Source organism: Phyllopteryx taeniolatus, chromosome 3, assembly GCF_024500385.1.
Source record: "Phyllopteryx taeniolatus isolate TA_2022b chromosome 3, UOR_Ptae_1.2, whole genome shotgun sequence".
NCBI lineage: Eukaryota > Metazoa > Chordata > Actinopteri > Syngnathiformes > Syngnathidae > Phyllopteryx > Phyllopteryx taeniolatus.
The window spans coordinates 26,884,858-26,903,934 of NC_084504.1; the positions used below are offsets into that span (position 1 = coordinate 26,884,858).

Consider the following 19,077-nt stretch of genomic DNA (forward strand, 5'->3'; position numbering starts at 1 on the left):
TATGCAAAAGCCTTGAAGAAGTTCTACTGACAAATATTAATATATATATATATATATATATATATATATTTTTTTTTAAATTTTTTAATTTTTTTTTTCATTTTGAAACTTATTTGGAGGCAATAGTAAAAACTCTGTCCTACATCATTGTAATGAACTTTAAAAATTTAGAACACTGACTACATCTGTACTGTATTGAGAAAGAGAACTTTAGACATGAAACCTTTTTTTTTTCTCCACACGTTCTCGTGTTTTTCAGATTTAAAAAAACAATAACTATTCACCAAATAAAAAAAAAAAAAAAACATCATCATCATTTGAATTCAAAGAGTGAACAATTTAGGGTTCACATTACGAAGCACACAATAACCTGCAAGAAAGAAAATCAAAATACAAACCATCTCCTTTATTCTTATCCTGAAGAATAATGTGTTCCAAGCAGAAGTATTTCTTCTCATCTCGGTGGAGCACCGTGGTTGGCCCATCTCGATCATACCATTTGACCGCCACGTTTCCTTTAGCTTTGACCATCAAACACTGCACTTTGGTCTCCTTGCTGGCCACCACGGTCACTCTTCCAGACAGGACATCTCCAGAAGACAAAGTTCCTCTTTCATTTACCTGATCGTACTCCACAGAGAAATGCTTTATTGGCATGACAAGGTCACACGTGTCACACCTTTCCTCGATGATATGGAATGAATGCAGGCAGGGGCTGATGTATCCAGTCAAGCCGCGTACCTCTTTACAAACTGTACTGTATCTGTGTCACGCAAGGTCATGTGACCCAGGCTGGAGGTGTCACATTCACCAAGGTAACCCGAGCTGGAGCTTCGATTCGGTTCAATTACTAAGGAAGAGAGAAATTTGATTTGATTTCTTAAGTCACCCACTGAATACTGACGGATGTATATTCTTCAGCACATACTTGTAAAATGGATTATCACCCCTAAATTTGAAAAAAAAAAGTACAGTTTAAAAAAGGATGAATAATCAGATTTTATTTATTTCAGGATGTCCAACACATTTTGTAGCTGTAAGTAGCATTTGTCAAGGTCAGTTTTTTTTTTTTCGCTCTCGAAGTATCACCATCATAACGAACATTCAAATACAGTGGAGTCGAATGTGCATTCATCAAAAGCAACACCGCGGTCTTATTCCTACAAATTATATACCACACTTAAATTTAGGAAAATAAAAAAAACTGCTCTTAAATCATGTTTCAATTCAAATCTATTTCATGAAAGTTAAAAGTTAAATAAAAATGTACCCAAATAAAGGTTTCAAAACAAAACAAAACAATTCCATTTAAAAGTTAAACCGACCTGTACCTGGTACCTCTACTAGTACCACACTTTGAGAATCATTGCTCTCGGTTGTACACACTGGCCTCAACAATGTGTTGGGGTCACTGTCGATGCCAAGTTGAGCTCACAATACATTTGTTTAACTAACATCATTTACAGATAGACAACCATCAAACTCCCCCCGCCCCCAATTTTGAAGTCAGTCGGTTCATTCACGTCATTAAAAAGCAAATAACCCCCCCAACAAAAGCCGACTTAAAAAACACATTTTTTTAGAAAAAAGTATAAATATGTAAATATATAAATATAGTGCACATATCTACATACAGCTATCGTGTGGCAATTTGTTTGCTTGGATATACACATAATTGTATCAATATGCTTGGATGCAATTTCCTGCCATTATGTGAATCCCCTGCAAAGGTTAAGAAACAAGAAACAGAGCAATGGCTTCCCTTTTGCATGATTTTAGTAGTTAGGAGGGTAGTCCATAGACCGGGGTTTTGGTGATCGTTGTCCAGCCTTCGGCATTTGCTGGTTTGGTTTTGGATATTCAGCAACTCCCAAAGTGAATGCATCTGGCAATTGTTGTTGTTGGGTTCGTTGTTTGGCAGAATGTAAACTGTTGGGCAAGACAAGTATTGGCAGTGTGAGGTATGTGAAGTTTGAGCCAGTCATATCCAGCCAGACCTGAAGAAATACAACAAAAAGATAATCAGTTGAAATGGTTTTTTTTTTTCATACATAATGTGCAAACATGGTGAGATTGAGTCATGAAAAAAAAACCCAAAAACTATTCCAATTACTTTTGCTTTGACATATACACATTTCGATGAAAAGGTTTTAACAACCTCACATTCCCAGATTCTTGGGGGGTGATGATTGACTTCCATTTCAGGTCCTGAGAGATTCTAGTTCCCAGGAACTTGAAACGCTACATTGTTAAGCGTGTTCAACTCCAGGTTGTGCTAGCTAGCCGTTCCACATGCATGCATTGATATGCAGACAGATGGTTTGCTGTGTGCTGCCTGTCAGGAAGCAGTGAATCCACTGTCAGTGGCAGGAGAAACGCTGAGCAGGAGATGCTAGGAGAAGAAGAGTTCTGGGATGATGGCGTAGAAAAGGATCCTGGTGTAAATCCCTGCACCGTTGAGGTGTTCCAAGATGAAGGGTAACTCCACACTGACCACATCATCCACTGACCTGTAGGGAAACCGTCGAGGGTCCAGCAGCTGTCCTGTGACGCTCTTCGTGTGGGTCCAACATCTTCATGAGCGCAGATGTCAGATGTCTGTTCGTCAAATTATCCATTTCAATTCAAAAGCGTGAAAATAAATTCGCTCATAATCCTTACAGTGCTGTTTGGGAGGAAAGTGTTTGCGTGTGTGTGCCTGACTTTCTTGCTGGCTCAGTCAAACAGCGTAGTTGGCTTGTCTGGCACACAGCAATTGTTTTTATCATCCAATAGGAATGCAGCAGGATGGAGTTTGCCTGGTAACAAGTGACCATGCAACTGTTCAGTTTAAGGAAAGCATGGTAAAAACTACTTGTCGTTGGTGGCACACCTTTTTTTTTCATCTAAAAAAAACAGGCACACAGAATCTTTTTTTTTTTTTTTACAAAAGTGTATCCTGACATAATGTCAGTCGAGTTTACCTTCAAGTTGTACTGGATTTCAATGTGTGACTCAATTGAAATGGTGGGAGGTATCCCTCTTGGGATGGTGATAACAGTGGTCATGGTCTCGTTGCTGTGGGCGTGAACGGGCTTGGCATTTCTCTTGAGGATAGGAAACACGCCAATTGTCCTCCCGCCTGGGAAAATCCGACTCTGCTTTCTGTACAATATGTACTTGGGCGTCACTGCACAAGCTGATCGGTTGTTGATTTTCACTCTGACTTGGAGACCCTCACCTACACGGCAAAAAAAAAAATTTGTTTATGAGCCCAGAATGTGTGAAGTTTATGATGCTCACAAATGCATTATCATGTACCTGTAAGTAGAAAAAGGAAAATAGACAACTCGTTGCTAAAACTAAAGGAATTAGAAATTGTATAGAAATGTATCCCTCTAGGCGGCACGGGATAGGCTCCAGCACGCCCGCGACCCTAGTGAGGAGAAGCGGCTCAGAAAATGGCTGGATGGCTGGATGGATGGATGGATGCATCCCTCAATTGTAAATAACAATATGCAACACAAGAGCAATTCAATAATTAGCTCAGCTCAGTGGAAATTGTTAATCTTTTTAATGACATTGCTTCTGTTGGAAAAAATCTCAAAAAGTAAACAACTTTGAAAGAGGCCCTTTTTGGGTCACGTTGAAACTGTTCGATTACAACCACAACAATGTGATCCAAAGTAAACCGTCCCTCTCGTTGGAAGTGGCAGACAAACGACTAAGGAAGCCATTCCAACCAATGCAATGCTAATGAGTACACTACACATTACCTGGTTTGTAGGCCATCTTGTCGGTGAAAACATCCATTGTTACCGATCCGGAGCCAAAGCGTTTGACATGTTTCTGGATCTGAGCATGCTGAGGTTCCTGGAAAACACATTTTTCTTTGAAATCACTGTTCTCCTACCAAGACTTCTTGATTTGTTTAAATGCAAATTGTTACCGTAAGTGGAGCGATAGTCATGCCTTCTTTTGGATACAATGTGATGTCAGTTTCAAACATTCCTTCTAAAGTCATTGGCTGTTTCATATCCGGAGCTGAAAAAATGATTACTGATAAGTCATGTATATCTGTGTGCCCTAAAAATCTCATCCTAAAGACACCAAAGTAGGAACAATGTTAAAACAAAATTATAATCTTAAAATGTAGATAAAGATGCATTACCCTGGTTCATTATGTCTTCTTTGATGATATCAAATATCTCCTTCGATGGGTAGTTTCTTCCAAAAGTTCACAGTGGTTCTTCCTCCGAAGCTGGTTCCATTCAGGAACCTAAGACAATATGCGGCTGTGCAGCGCTCGAGAATTACATAAATGCTGTCATATGACATCACGTGCAATGGAATTCAAAGGGAAGATAAGGAACCAGATTATTTTCAACTTCACTTACAATGAAAAGTATTGCGAAGGGTGGAGTCACAACTAGTCCAAAGGAAGTCATGTAACACGTTTCAAGTTCTACCAGTAAAATTCCATTAACTTTTCTTGTTCAAAATGGAAACGTCCATGTTGTCCATTTGGAAAACTCATACAAAAAAAGATTTACAATACGAAATGACAGTAAATCTGAGAATGAACAACGTGATAATCAGGAAGTTATTTGGCATTCATTTGAAAAAATGTACGGCACGTTTACATTACATTGAGAGTTTAGAAGTCCAACAAAATGATTTGCACGAAGGCACCCTGTAACTTCTCATTCCTGTTTTTCATTGATAGGAGTATTAGTGTTAGCATTGACGTCATCAGTGGACATAAGATTATGAGGAATGTAAAGAATACTGCATGTTTCAATTTGATCAAAATGATTAAATTACCATATGCTCTTCTATGTCTTTTTTGTGATTAAAAAAATCCTTCATAAAAAGGAATTATGTTTATAACAGATCCATGATGAGTCTTACACTGACAGTATTGCTATTTATGAAGGTATGTTGGCTTTTGATGCCGCCATATTGAATTAAAATGTATTTCATCGTCATTTACCAAAGAGAGCAGGCCTTGACATTTGAGGCAGAAGTCGGACCCGAAAGCAGTCACTGACTGCGGTAACAAATTCGACTTCATTAAACAAAGAAACAAAGCAACAAACCAACTGAGGACTGGGCACGGCAGCGACTGAACTCTCAACACAGCAGGTACTGAAAAAGAAGAACGAAGAAAGCAGAACTAAACTAAAAGCGCTGGTAAAACAAAAAGAATTCGCAAAAATTCAACAAAAGTAAGGAACTGAAAATCACCAGTGAAAACTACAAGTAATGTGGTAAGCAGACTTGCAGTGTTAGCACAGATTAGCATTTACTAACTTTTAGCATTAGCTATTTAACTTTAGCATGAGCTTCTGATAATAATGTTATAATAATGCTTGTCATGCGTCACCCCGCTGCGCTAAGCAGGTTTAATATTGCGGCTAGGTGATGTAATGCTGCATTCACGTAGGTGATGTAATGCTGCATTCACGAGGAATCATGCAATGGAATCTCGATATGTTCTCACTTAAAGTGCGCGTGTAGGGAGATATGGTTAATATCTCTCTACACGCTGGCTAATTTAACCAATTAGCCAGTTTTGGTTTTGCACAAGGTAAAGCAGAGTTGCGACTTTTGATTGGGTTCACAGATTAGCGCGATATAGCACAGCGTTAGCCTCTGATAAGCGACACTTACTTGAATGCACCATGCAGAAGTGCATGCGCGGGAAAGGTCGGTTTTGTGTTTGGCGATTTGTCCATGCGCCAAACACACCAAGTGAAAAGCCTTTGTGAGTGAAAATGCTTTCAATGAGCTTTAAGATAAGGGCACTCGCTCTGCTCGTTCACCGCCGATTGAGACAAAAGAGGACCATGTTGACGGGATCCATCATAATGCTTGTCTCTACTTTTTTCGGTTCAAATGAATTGCCACTACATCAAGGAGTAAGTTAGTATTCTTAGAAAAATGTCCAGGACAGTTTGTAGTCCTCTGAAAACGTAACAGTAAAAGTACTAGATGTGCATTTCAATTGTTTATTGCTACTATGCCCGCATTGATAATTGAATGACTAACATGTAACAACATGTTAATTTACATGTACAATCGATGTATGTTTCTTATCAAAATTATATTGTATTAGTGTGAGACATCAGGAGTATTCCTCAAATATATATTTTGGAGCGTCTTCTGCCACTGAAGATGATGCACAGCCTGATGTGAGGTTCCGTGGTGGTGGTGGTCTGCAGTTAAGAGGTGGACCCAAATGCGGGAATGCAGGAGAAGCAAGACAGGGGACCAGGCACCATCTCAACACAGTATTTATTCACCAAAAACGCAAACAAGGTATGTGGTAGAATCGAAAGTAACACCTGAACAAGTCCTGAATGGCCAGAGGGAGCGGATTGGTTGACACAAGGAACAGGGCTGACGAGAATAGGGGGAGACAAAACCCTAATGAGCAGACGACATGCAAAAATGAATTAGACCACCAGACTGTCCAGCATAATGAAGTGTTAATGCAGATTCTTTCAATTGCAGGGAGCTATCAACATTTGACTATTTTGAACAGGAATGAGGAATTCCATACCGAATTCCTTCAAATTTGAGCAGGTTCACTGGGGTTCTTTCAGAGGTCATAAATTAGTGTAGCATAACATTCAAGCACTTCAAGTGGAGTTTGGAGTTTTCAAATTGCTAGCAAGATTCCCGTCCTCTTGTCTCTGACCAAAGCCCCACCCTTCACTACCGTGAATGTGAATGACGTGCACTGTACGGCGGTCCAATTCCAATTTTTTTTAACATTAATTTAACACCTTAAGCAAAAAATATGCTTTTCTGTTGAATTCTAAACAGTGCACTTGAAAATTAATGGATCACAATAATACGGTAATGATATTTTATCGGGAAAAACATATATAATTCCGTTTAGAACTTGTACACAGTATACTGCAGTGTATTAATGCTAAACTAACAGAAACACATAAATGATGTTTGTATAATTACCGATACTGTCAATTTAAGGCAGAGGTGGTCGAATAAATTTGTTAAACTTTGTTTGTGTGTGCGTGTGCATGTGTGTACATGTGTAAAGTGGTTAACAATAAGTACCTGGTTTGTACACCATTTTTTTTTTTCTGTGTACACATCCATTGTTACTGTTCCAGAGAGCTTGATATTTTTCTGGACGCGATCGTGCTGAGGTTCCTGAAACACCAAAGCCTCCTTTTTGAATAACTGTGGTCTTCTGCTAATACACCATATATTGATTTGTATGAATAAAAAGTGAAGTCTCACCATAAGTGCAGAGATATCCGTGCCTTCTTTTTGAAGGAATATGAATTTGGTTTCAGCCCTTCTTTTGGTCTTCCTTGGTTGTTTGAGTTTTGCCTTTCAATTATGATGAGCCCCAAATGAGGAAGATGTCATTTCTCTGTCAAGAACAATACATTTAATAATAAAAAAAAAAACTAAAATGAAAGAAAAAAAAAAACAAAATCGAAGATCAGTCAGAAGGAGAGCCAAAAGGAAACTCATGTCGTCCTCCGCCAATAACTTGGGGACCTGAAAAATGGTTACTAAAGTCAAAAATATCAGCACACCCTAAAACTAGGGTTTAATAATCCTGAAATCATGGCAGTGTTACCAAAATCTTGAGGCGTCTTAAGATACTTTACCTGTTTTCACAATCATACACAAACCAACTTTGTCAAATTAGAAAAGCTGTAAAATTAGGGTTTGGTTACTTTGAAATCAAATACCGTACTGCAGTTTTGTACTGTGGATGTTCCTTCTCCTGTAGTTACATACTTTTGTCAGTAGGATACTTTTTTTTCCTCCCCCATTTGAGCTCGCTAATTAACTTGCATGTGTCATTTTAGTATACAGCATTAGTTACTCATTAGCTCCGTTGAAATAGAAATTGTAACTTGACTATGTTAAGTCACATTTGTTGTGGGTTACTGGAACTCATTCATTCATTTTAATATTTTTTACGACTATGAAATAGTCATTTTAGCTAGTTCATGGGTGCAGCGAGACTGCAAATAAACAGAATTGAACAGGTTGCTCACATGACAGGTTTGCGCTTGTTGCTTGGCAAAATTCATGGATCGAACTATCCTTTGTAAACAAAAAGCAAACAAACAAAAACTAATACAAAAGCACAGCTGTTATGTAGTACATTATGACAGTTTATTTTAAAAGTATAAACACACAAACAAAAGAACAGCGAGCGTGAGGACGTGGAGGACTAACCGACTAGCAAAGCGCTAACTAGCGGAGGGCTAACTAGATGGGAGCTAACATGCTATGACACAAGCCACCAAACCTTTTTGAAAATGAACGCTATTGCTCAACTGATCAAATGTATCGGGCTTTTTTCGTCAATTATAGACACTAACTTTCTGTTTCTCTGCCCATGCTTCGCCAACCAGAAATTGAGAGCTACTTCTTTAGTACTAATTAATACAAAGCGCTATCAGTTCGATACAGACTTCCGAAATAACACATTTGCTCAAATTACCTGTAAAGTTCCTGTAACGCCAATTCAGAGATTTGTTTCTAAATACATTACACATGGTTGAAGATAGTTGCTGAAAACGTGCTCAATTGTGGAGATTTAGCATTTAACATGTAAAAGGTAAGTTTGACTATCCGGAATTAACATTATAGATAACAACAACAACAGCAACTTCCTGACCAGTCATTGGCCACATTTTGAAGCAATTTCATTCAATATACGTGGAAGACAATTGTGATTCGTCTAAACCAGGAATTGTTACAAATTGCTATTCAGCCGTCAATATTGGCTAGTGAATTACGGATATCTGCAAGGGAATTGTAGATATCTGTAACTCCAATTTGAGATTTGGATTCTGACTTATGCCATGAATGCAATATTAATCTGTGTGTTTTTACAAGTGCTGGCATTCTTGGAAAACATTGTTTAGTTCTCCTTTAATACAGATTTAGCATTATAATAAATTAAAATAATTTCGTTCGATGGTCATTTTCACCACCCAAAAAAAGATAATCCATTTTTTTTTTTTTTTTTTACTTAGATGTATTTGTTGTGTTGTTTTGGCACCGTTCTGGGTACAGTTGATTTGAATGATTTATGATCAACTTCCATATTTCTCAGAACGACTCAAGCTGGGATACTGCGTATGCGCTCCATACGGTGGAGGGAGATCCGAAGGTTGGGTAGCTTCGCTCCAGCTCTGTTGCTTTTTGTTCCCAAAGTCCTCAAATCCATAGACGACCGGACCTGGAGGTTGGTTTCTTGCAGGAAACTCAAACGCAGGTAGGACAACTATCGGAAGTTTGATTTTCGGGTCTATTGCATATTTGACATCCAGAAAGATCTGTGAAAATTGCACTTTGTTAGTTACTGACATGACTTTTTGCATTTCTTCTCCTTTTTTTGTTCGCTTTGTGCGACTATTTTCATTACCAGTTCCTGTATCAAATGGTATAACCTTGTTAGGTAAAATAGAACCTGCAGTCTACCTTCAGCCGGTATTCCAGCTTGATGATGGCTGAGTTCAGAATGGAGGGAGGCAGATTTGTTGGGATTCGGATCCTTTTCTCCGCTGTCTCTTTGCTACGGGCATCAACAGTGTCAAGTTTGTCCTTGACGATATCCTGCGTGTGAAGTCTCCTGTGACCTTGAGCAAAGAAACTCTGCTTTTCGTACAATACAAATTTGGGCTTCAAGTCACGGGACGCGTGGTTATGAATTTCAACTTTGACTTGGAGATCTTCACCTGCAAAGGAACGCAAAATCACGGGTGTAAGTTGCGCGAGTGGGGAAGTGCATGGATGACAACTGTCAACTTGAATAGCTCATTTCCGTTGTACATAAACTACTCATAAAAGCCATCGCACTCTTGTCGCTATACAATGGTAATAACGGTAAAAACATGCAATATTTCTGACATTTTGAGAACTTCATACATATTCATTCATATCTCAGAAATAACCATTTATTTTGCTGTCTGCTATTTTGTGAATACAAAACGGCTGCCTCATCCTGGAACTTCACCTCACAGACCCCTCTGGTGTATTGCAGCAACATAATGAGTCTCCCTCTGGTGGCATTAATGGGAAAGACAGCTTGAGTGACATAGAACGACCATTTGTAAAAGGTCCCTGAAGACACAATAGCAAAGCAATAGGAGAAAAATTGGGGGATGTAACGATAGCGATAGCTCACAGTTCGGTTTTATCACGGTATTAATTATTGCGTTATCGTGGGGAAAGCTCACGGTATTGCGTGAAACCTCGTGGTAGAGGTGGGGCAAAGAGGCGAAAGCAAACCTCTTTTTCTCGCGCTTCTTCTTCTTGACTCTTGCCGAGTGCTTCTCAATCAGGTTTAGTGGTTTCTGTCCGTGTTTCACCGTCCGGTTGTAGCAGCCTAGCTAAGTGGTGTGCCAGCGTAGAGCCAGCCCAAAACTAAAACACAATTCTACACACAACGGCTCATTATTTTTATACCGAGACACAACCACGATGATATCGAGGCACTTTTAATTTCGCAATATTGCGGTATCGTGAATATTGTTACATCCCCAAGAAAAAAATCCTACACTGTATAGCCCAAAATTGAATTAGCATCTTCTGAAAACGTGTTGCAAACCATCAGACATCATTTTGGACACATAACGGTAAAGACATTTTGGCATTAAAAGTTTGAAAAATATTTCTTATATTTTTTTTCTGTGAAACAATTATGACCTTGTGGGCCATGACTTTACCGTTATTAATGAAATTATTAGAAAATGACCCATACGCTTACCTGGTTTGTAACCCATTTTTTTTGTGTACGCATCCATTGCAATGGTTCCGGAACCAAAGACTGAAAGTTTTTTATCGGTGCAATCATGCTGAGGTTCCTGAAAGACAGAACAGGTCCATCTCGAGAATAATGTGCACCATATTAAAATGATTTCAACAGTTTGAAACTAAAATCCATTTGTTGAAAATGTCTCACCATAAGTCCAGGTATATCCATGTCTGCTTTGGGGACAAATGTGAAGTGGGCTTTCGCTTTTTTTGTCAATTTCAATTTCATCGATTGTTTAAGCTCCGCTTTAAGCTTATGAACAATTCTACCAATCGTTGACTTGAACGATGATGGCATTTTCCTGCAAAGTACATTTTTCAAGTTTAATTTCATTGACGTGAAAGCAAATAAGCTAAAGAATAACAGAAACAGAAATAACCGCAGTATATACTGTACCTGTTAGGGACCATGAAGGAAAAGGGGAACACATGTCTTCCTTTGGCAATAAATGCAGTGTCTAGAGGAGTGAAACGTTCAAGTCATTTGTGCTTTGTCATAATAAAACCTCATTCGTAACATTGTCTACGAAAATAATTCGACATTACACCGATCTGATCGGCTTGATCAGTATCGGGCGATGATTAGCATTTTACGCCGATCGGAAGTTTTGGCTTTAATGTCATAATTCGCCGATCCGATCAATGACGTCGTGGATCGGCTCCGCTAAAGACATTTACTCCGCGTCGCCGTCGTATACAGTACATTTGAATCCAAAAGACATTCGTTCAAGTATTGCTTGCGGTATGTTCACGTACTTTTAATACGATACGGCTCGCAAGTAGGCAACAAAACGTTATGTAGCCTAGCAAGCTACTGCTAGCACGAACGGTTGCTGCCGTTCTGTTCAATCCTGCGCTAAAGTTTCGGTGTGTGTGAAGTAATTTAAATACAATGATTTCATTACAGTAAATTAACACCCATTATTTCTGTCATGTTGTGATGTTGGCTTGACTGATTAGAATACATGACCAGTATACAGTCCACAAGTACATACAGTCAATGAACAAGTCATTTAAATATGATCGGATCGGCGATGGGTTATCGTTTTGTTTTAAACTAGCTGATTCGCGATCGGCTCCAAAAATCCTGATGGTGTAAAGCCTAAAAATAAAAATGGGTAGAGCAATACATTACCGGCTTTCAAGATATGTTGCTTGATCTCATAATATTCCTCATTCGACCAGTAGAAACGATCATGTTTCCCATGACGTTCATGCCAGCGAACCTTTGCACTTCCTTTTCCGACGAAGGTTAGCGATTGGATTGAAGTTTCTTTCGAGACCTCCACAATGATTCTTCCATTGATTGTATCTCCGTTTGTGAAGATGTTTTGGCTGTTGATGGAGTCATAGTCAATTGAGAAATGTGTGATGGTCATTTCCCGGAAATCAATACAAATTGCAATATCACAAAGAAAAAAATACAGGAACTAAATCCAAGCAGAAGCAGACTGTTGAGTTGAACTGACAGAACTACTACGACGAACAGGCGGCGGGGTGGATCTGAGGAAACCTGTTTTTCTTGTCTGTCACAACCGGAATACACTGCAACGACGACATCAAGCAAATTTCATCAACTCCAATTCACACATTTGTTTTGGGTATGCAAGTCGTGTTTCGTCTCCTGTCAAATAATGTGGATCACATCAAATATCGGTGAAGTTTATTTCTTTTTTGAAATGGGAACCAAGCAGGACAAAGCCATGTTGATTATATTTAAATAGCATGTTCCACTTTGTTGTGTCGCACGCAGAAGCAATGAATAAGATAGAATACTGTATGTTATGATAGAAGTAGCATGTTGGCTTCAACTCAGTGGTGGGAAGTATAAACATTTTGTTCTTTAATTTTACGACCCATGTTTGAACACCGTTATCTGTACTTTGTCCTTATTTTGTCAAAATAGGCTTGTTGCTTTTTCAACCTCTGTGGATAATGACACAATGTTTTTCACACAAAAAAAAGTCAGTAAAGAGAGGTAGTCAACTGGGGTTGAGATCTCGACTTGATTGATTGAGACAGCAGTGACACGGACGGACTGTAAAGTGAATTCTGACATTTATTTCTAGATACTTTGTAAACGTTTGAAAATATTTGGTGAAAACCTGCAAAGATTGAGAACCAAGTAGTACTGAATTGTGGAAATGGAGGGTGAAAATGCTTTTCCACCATTTCAGTTTTCCAGATTTTTTGGTCTTGCTGAAACAGCACCGACTTTAGCGTCCGGCATGAGTGTCCTCTCTCCCGCTCCATAAGAACTTGAGCGCCTTTGTTCGCATCAGTGGTTATCCGTTAGTTGTATTCTTGGTGATTTTTATAATCATTCAACTTTGGCAGGGTTGGTAATAACACTTCTCTGTGGTGTGTCAAAATGAAAAGACATTTACTTTTACTTCACAGATACTTCGAGCGTTTGCTATTGTCAGCTCTAAGAATGATTCGTGGGGAATGCTTTGAGTTGTTGTGCCAGCCTCAAAATCACCAGCTTCTGGCATTCAAAAATTCTTTGTCTAATCTGAAAAACAAAACAAAAGAAACAAAACAAAAAAAAACAAAACACACATACAGAGGATGCAGATAATACAATTGAAAGTTGTCTGTGACGTTATCGGCTCCAAGAATGATTTGTGGTGAAATGATTTTGTATCGTGCCGGCACCCGTGGCTTTGTCGACCACGTTGTTGGATGTGCTATTCCGCCACATACAGTATTTGTGAAAAGAGGCTGAAGAGCCAAATGTAGAAATGAAGGTAGTAAAGAACTCACAACGTAGCAAACGCTAATCATGAAGTAAAAAAAAAAAGTATAACATCAACAATTCATACAAATATAGCATTATAATGAAGTAAATTTGTTGTATTTGATGGTCATTCCGTCCACATATGAGACACAAGGCTAGTGTTTGTTTTATTGGCACCGTACAATTCCTTTCAGGGATTTATCATAAATGACTATATGTGTCAGAATTACTCAAGGTGGGATACTGCGTATGCGCTCCATACGGTGGAGGGAGATCCGAAGGTTGGGTTGCTTCGCTCCAGCTCTGTTGCTTTTTGTTCCCAAAGTCCTCAAATCCATAAGCAGCCAGACCTGGAGGTTGGTTTCCTGCAGGAACCTCAAAGGCAGGTAGGACAACGATCGGAAGTTTGATTTTCGGGTCTATTGCATATTTGACATCCAGAAAGATCTGTGAAAATTGCACTTTGTTAGTTTCTGGCATGAGTTTTAGGCTTTTTTCTCCTTTTTCTTCTGTTTGTGCAACTACTTTAATGACCAGTTTCCCTGTCAAATGGAATATCCTTGTTTAAGGTCCAATAGAACCTTCAGCCTACCTTCAGCTTGTATTCCAGCTTGATGATGGCGGAGTTCAGAATGGAGGGAGGCAGATTCCTGGGGATCGTCATCACCTTCTCCGCTGTCTCTTTGCTACGGGCCTCAATAATATCAAGTTTCTCCTTGAGGATATTCTGCGTGCAAAGGTTCCTGTGACCTTGAGCAAAGTGACTCCGCTTTTCGTACAATACAAATTTGGGCTTCAAGGTACGGGATGACTGGTTATTAATTGCCACTTTGATTTGGAGCGCTTCACCTGCAAGGGAACACACAACCGTGTTTGCTCAGTTGCACTAGTGGGGAAGTAAAAGGATGTTAACGTTCATGTTGACTCGGTAATTTCTGTTGCACAATGCTACAATGACGAGGAAGGGTCGAACGGGGCAAACGTCTCTGGCCTACATTGTCGGTTCTTGACACTAACTTCCTGGAATTATCAATATGTCCCCGTGTCGTCCGACATCTGCTATGTAAAATGATATGTAACTGATGTTAGCGAGGCTGGCGTAAGTTGAGCTACTTTTCTTTTTTTTTGCATATATATATATATATATATATATATATATGCCTGCTGGCGCACACACGCACACACAGGTTTGATTACCTTGTTGGTATCCCATCCTTTTTGTGTAAACATCCATCGCAATACTTCCAGAACCGAAGACAAGTTTTTTATTGGTGCAATCATGCTGAGGTTCCTGTAAGAAAGACCAGAACAAATCCATCCTTTGAATGAATGTCAACGACATTACAGTCGTTTAAACACTTTGAAAGACACTGTAAAGTGATTTCCGTGATTTGTTTCAAAAATGTTTGAAGTGTCCGAAAAGATGTGCGAAGACTGTCCGTGCGCCAGGGTCCACACTTTAGGGAAAGTTAACGGTTTATTACGTTCGCTAGCCTGCGAGCTAATGGTGCACCGGCGCGTGGGTCGACATAACAGAGACATTCAGGAAAAGTTACCCGTTTTTTTTTTTTTTTTTTTTAAACACATGGCACACGATTCAGCCTGTCGCTCACAGGGCGTGAGCCGCAGGCACGTGTTTGATTAAGAGGTGATGGTCGAGCGGGTTCTCTCAGCGCATTCAGTGGGCACGCCCACGGCGCCCGAGAGCTGGGAGAAGGTCTCGATTTGTCACCATTTTTTAGCCTTATTTGATATAAATGATTGTTTTTTTCTGTCATTCAAATGTGGCAGGCTTGACGCTTCTCTGTGGTATGTCAAATTTATAAAACGTTTTACTTTCACTTTCAGTGGTTTTTAAACTATGATCAATTCCTGCTACAAAAGCCTTACCATAAGTCCAGGTGTATCCATGTCGGCTTTGGAGACAAATGTGAAGTGGACTTTTGCGGTTTTTGTCAGCCTCATCGATTGTCTAAGCTCTGCTTTAAGCTTATGAATAATTTTACCAATCGATGACTTGAACGACGATGGCATTTTCCTGCAAAGTACAATCACAGGTAACTTAACTGGTTTGAAACAAAATAAACTGAAGACAAATATAAACAGGAATAAGCACAGTATATACCTGTTAGGGACCACGAAGGAAAAGGGGAACACATGTCTTCCTTTGCCGACTGATTCTTTACCTGGAGGAGTGAAACGTACAAGTCATTTCTGTTTTATAAAAAATCAACACTGTAAATAAAAAGTAATGGATAAAACAATTCATTACCAGGTCTCAAAATACATTGCTTGATCTCATAATATTCCTCATCGGACCAGTAGAAACGATGATCATATTGCCCGTAATTTTCATACCAGGAAACCTTTGCACTTCCTTTTCCAATGAAGGTTAGTGATTCGATGAAAGTTTTTTTCGACGCCTCCACGATGATTCTTCCCGTGATTGTATCTCCGTTTGTGAAGATGTTTTGGCTGTTGATTGAGTCATATTCAATTGAGAAATTTTTGATGGGCATTTTTCCAGAAATAAATCTCAATTACTCCATGACAAAAGTACAAATGACTAAAGTCCAAGTAAAGTAAAGCCAAGTTTGGTTGAAGTGATGATGATGAACTGGTGGTGGGGAGGATCTTCGGAAACCTGTTTTTCTTGTTTGCCACAGATTAAGAATGCATGATGACGAAGGACAAATAAAGCAGCAACATGGCCTCGGAGACGCAAGATATTACCCATTTATATGTTTGGTGTTCCAAGAATGATTCGTAGCAAACTGATTGTGTATCGCGCCATCCCTTTCAAAATAAATACAAATGAAAAAATCAGCAGCTTGTGGCATAAAAAAAACAAACAAACAAACTCATAAAGGTATTTTTTTCAGGAATGGTTACAGCTTCGGAAACCTTTTTTTGGGGTCTTCCTTTCAATACATGCAGAATCAAAAGGAGAACTAATTCCCCCCCCTCAATTCTGCAAAGCTATCAAAATAGTTATTGCATATAATTGAGATTATAATTCATGTTTACCTCGGTACTTCACAGTCTATACTTTTATTTTAACTGTTTTAAAATGGAGGAAATGGTGATGTTAGGTATTTAATAAATATAACTTATTAAGCACCACAATGAAAACAAAGCTACAAAAGGAAAATAAATGAGAGCTCAAAGTGAGTTCCAAATCACAGTCAGCAAACAGGTAGAAAAGTATGTTTTTTTGGTTTTTTTTTAATCTCTCACAATAACAAAGATAGTTCTTGACTAACAATGTCAAAATTATAGAGGTTTTATTTCCACTTGTTATTTGCTGCCATCTTGCCGCTGATATTTGCCATCTTTTTTTTTTTTTTTTTTTTTGTATACAGCCCACTTCCATGAATGTCAGAAGCACACTAGGAGGGGTACAATGTTTCATAGGAAGGAGGGGCGTCCAAATGTTGGGCTGTGTTGCTCCACGTCGGGCGGTCGGCGATGTCGGATGTTTCGGGCTCAAATGCCGCAGGACTCGGCTGATGTCGTACGTCGGGAAGGACCACAACTGGAATCGTGACGCCCTCGTCTACTGTGTATTTGATATCCACGTGGACCTGTCAAAATGGCGCTTGTTGATTTTCAAGAGATAAACAACAATATTCATACATAGGTTGTTGTTCTGGAATTGTAATTTAAGGAACATGATTGCAATTTGCTGTAGCTTTCGGTTTTCTGCATGATAAACATTTTGGAGTTCATTCATACATTAACAATAGTATTGCCATTTATACTGTCGACAAAGTAAAATACAGTACCTACAGTTGATAATGATAATCAAATAGTTAGCCTATATGAATAGTGTGTATATACTGTAAACCCATACTCATTTATACCTGTAACTGCTTATTTTATTGGATATATATATATATATATTTTTTTGTTTTGTTTATTTTATCCATTCATTTATTGAACAGAATTGAATACCAGAATAGAAAGAGGAAATAAGAGCAGTTGCCTCACGCTGTCAGTAAACTTGTGTGGTTCACCTTCAGCTCGTACTCCAGCCTGAAGATGGAGCAGTTCAACATGGAGGGTGGCAGTCGTCTGGGAATGGGGATCTCCTTCATCACCGTCTTTTTGCTCGTGGACGCAACAGCCGGGGCCTCCATCTGAAGGATTTTTTTCACAACTAGACTTTGCAGACCATTTCCAAAGGAATTCTCCTTCAGGTAGAACTTTACAACTGGTGTCACTGAACGAGTTGAATGGTTTAGAATTTCAGCTCGCACTCGGAGTGTTTCGCCTATAATATGAAAAAGGAACTGTTGATAAAAGATGCGTAGCAATATATATATATATATATATATATATATGAGACAGTTTGGTGATTGATTTCAGAGGATCACAGGCTTGATGCAGTTCCAACCAAACATCAACTCACATTCACATGCATACTTTTGCTCACTTTAAAATACGGCGTTTTGTTTCACAAAATGATTTCTTTTGATTTGGGTATCAATAACGTGGAACAAAATGTTTTTCCCATGAATAAATAAGAAACCTTGTTTGTATCCCAGTCTGTCGGTGTAAACGTCCATTGTAACTGTTCCAGAGCCGAAGAATTTGACACTTGTATTCTTGCAACCATGCTGAGGCACCTGGAAAAAAAAAAAACTTTGTGTAAAGTCATGAATGTGTTTCTTACAAATAGCTTACTTTTTATTTCATCCGTCAGAAAATACATTTCTTACCATAATTCCAGGAATAGCCATAGCTGGTTTTGAGACAAATTTGAAGTAGGTTTCAGTTTTTTTCAGCAGTTTCATGGATTGTTTAAGCTCTGCCTTCAGCTTATGAACAATTTTACATAAAGTGCATTTGAATGACGATGGCATTTCCCTGGGGAGGAAAACAAAAGAACCCAGAAATTACCCGAAGAATAGGAAAATCATGACATGGCAAAACAAAAGAACTGAATACCTCTCAGGGATCTTGAAGGAAAAAGGAAATGCGTGTCTTCCTTGTGCGATAACTTTGGTTTCACCTGTATATCATTAAATTCCTTCTATTCATAAAGGCTTAACATACAGTAGTGAAGTATTTGCACCAGCAAAATTCCTCTCGGAGGGGGGAATAAAACAATCGAAATCTTACATTACCTTCTTGTCTTGCTTCTTCCAAAATGTGCTGTCGAATGGTGTAATATTTCTCATAAACACTAAAACTGCTGTCTTCGTCAGTGGAATGGGCTTCTCCTTTTCCTTTTGCGATCAAAGTCAGCGATTTGATTCGCGTTTCTTTGGACGCCTCCACAATGATTCGTCCTCTGACGGCATCGCCGTTGGTGAAGCCGTTTTGCCGACTGATTGCATCGTATTCAATTGAGAAATTTGTGATGGTCATTCTCTCGAAGGATACAAAATGTTCACATTTACTAAGAAGCTGCAGTTTTACACCTCATGTGCAGACTGCGCGGCCTATTTATGTGCTTAGTTTTTTTTTTTTTTTTTTTAAATCACTTCATCAGCTGAGGTCTGGAACATACAGTGGTTAGTCAGGTTTTTTCA

The 19,077-nt window shown here is 38.9% G+C and overlaps 3 protein-coding genes across 7 annotated transcripts; all 3 read right to left on the reverse strand.

The window, feature by feature from the left end:
* Positions 1-986: 986 nt before the first annotated feature.
* LOC133475321 (arrestin domain-containing protein 3-like) lies at positions 987-12,698 on the reverse strand. Of its 3 annotated transcripts, XM_061768015.1 has the most exons (17): positions 11,936-12,698; positions 11,198-11,258; positions 10,949-11,102; positions 10,754-10,850; positions 9,466-9,722; positions 7,252-9,320; positions 7,066-7,161; positions 5,653-6,408; positions 4,973-5,127; positions 4,151-4,274; positions 3,929-4,023; positions 3,756-3,852; positions 2,964-3,220; positions 2,704-2,885; positions 2,511-2,598; positions 2,159-2,392; positions 987-1,997 (listed from the first exon to the last, which is right to left on the reverse strand). In XM_061768015.1, exons 1-6 carry the CDS (start codon positions 12,177-12,179, stop codon positions 9,078-9,080), a joined length of 1,056 nt encoding a protein of 351 aa, XP_061623999.1. In that variant the 5' UTR covers positions 12,180-12,698; the 3' UTR covers positions 987-1,997; positions 2,159-2,392; positions 2,511-2,598; positions 2,704-2,885; positions 2,964-3,220; positions 3,756-3,852; positions 3,929-4,023; positions 4,151-4,274; positions 4,973-5,127; positions 5,653-6,408; positions 7,066-7,161; positions 7,252-9,077. The 3 variants fall into 3 exon arrangements, with proteins under 3 accessions (XP_061623999.1, XP_061623998.1, XP_061624000.1); XM_061768014.1 differs by lacking the exons at positions 2,159-2,392; positions 2,511-2,598; positions 2,704-2,885; XM_061768016.1 differs by lacking the exons at positions 2,159-2,392; positions 4,973-5,127; positions 5,653-6,408; ... (5 more) ...; positions 11,198-11,258; positions 11,936-12,698 and adding an exon at positions 4,377-4,865.
* Positions 12,699-12,836: 138 nt separating this feature from the next.
* Positions 12,837-16,151, reverse strand: LOC133475322 (arrestin domain-containing protein 3-like). Its single transcript, XM_061768018.1, has 6 exons — positions 15,813-16,151; positions 15,666-15,726; positions 15,431-15,578; positions 14,738-14,831; positions 14,133-14,389; positions 12,837-13,987 (listed from the first exon to the last, which is right to left on the reverse strand). The coding sequence occupies exons 1-6, from the start codon at positions 16,057-16,059 to the stop codon at positions 13,742-13,744; spliced, it is 1,053 nt and encodes a 350-aa protein (XP_061624002.1). The 5' UTR covers positions 16,060-16,151; the 3' UTR covers positions 12,837-13,741.
* Positions 16,152-16,765: 614 nt separating this feature from the next.
* Positions 16,766-19,013, reverse strand: LOC133475323 (arrestin domain-containing protein 3-like). Of its 3 annotated transcripts, none has more exons than XM_061768020.1 (6): positions 18,670-19,013; positions 18,491-18,554; positions 18,262-18,409; positions 18,072-18,168; positions 17,531-17,679; positions 16,766-17,124 (listed from the first exon to the last, which is right to left on the reverse strand). In XM_061768020.1, exons 1-6 carry the CDS (start codon positions 18,911-18,913, stop codon positions 16,930-16,932), a joined length of 897 nt encoding a protein of 298 aa, XP_061624004.1. In that variant the 5' UTR covers positions 18,914-19,013; the 3' UTR covers positions 16,766-16,929. The 3 variants fall into 3 exon arrangements, with proteins under 3 accessions (XP_061624004.1, XP_061624003.1, XP_061624005.1); XM_061768019.1 differs by having other exon boundaries at positions 16,782-17,124; positions 17,557-17,813; positions 18,670-19,009; XM_061768021.1 differs by having other exon boundaries at positions 16,949-17,124; positions 17,531-17,813; positions 18,670-19,011.
* Between the last annotated feature and the right edge of the window lie 64 nt (positions 19,014-19,077).

What these genes read in the sequence shown, in the direction of transcription:
- LOC133475321 (XM_061768014.1), bottom strand. Translation starts at nt 12,179, where the DNA reads ATGACCATCACACATTTCTCAATTGACTATGACTCCATCAACAGCCAA. An exon ending in TGGATATACCTGGACTTATG is followed by an intron (nt 10,851 to 10,948) that starts GTGAGACATTTT and finishes TCTGTCTTTCAG; the next exon opens with GAACCTCAGCATGATTGCAC. An exon ending in AAAAATGGGTTACAAACCAG is followed by an intron (nt 9,723 to 10,753) that starts GTAAGCGTATGG and finishes GTTCCTTTGCAG; the next exon opens with GTGAAGATCTCCAAGTCAAA.
- LOC133475322 (XM_061768018.1), bottom strand. Translation starts at nt 16,059, where the DNA reads ATGCCCATCAAAAATTTCTCAATTGAATATGACTCAATCAACAGCCAA. An exon ending in TCCTTCGTGGTCCCTAACAG is followed by an intron (nt 15,579 to 15,665) that starts GTATATACTGTG and finishes TGTACTTTGCAG; the next exon opens with GAAAATGCCATCGTCGTTCA. An exon ending in TGGATACACCTGGACTTATG is followed by an intron (nt 14,832 to 15,430) that starts GTAAGGCTTTTG and finishes TCTTTCTTACAG; the next exon opens with GAACCTCAGCATGATTGCAC.
- LOC133475323 (XM_061768019.1), bottom strand. Translation starts at nt 18,913, where the DNA reads ATGACCATCACAAATTTCTCAATTGAATACGATGCAATCAGTCGGCAA. An exon ending in CAGACTGGGATACAAACAAG is followed by an intron (nt 17,814 to 18,071) that starts GTTTCTTATTTA and finishes TTCATATTATAG; the next exon opens with GCGAAACACTCCGAGTGCGA. An exon ending in GGCTGGAGTACGAGCTGAAG is followed by an intron (nt 17,125 to 17,556) that starts GTGAACCACACA and finishes CCATTTTGACAG; the next exon opens with GTCCACGTGGATATCAAATA.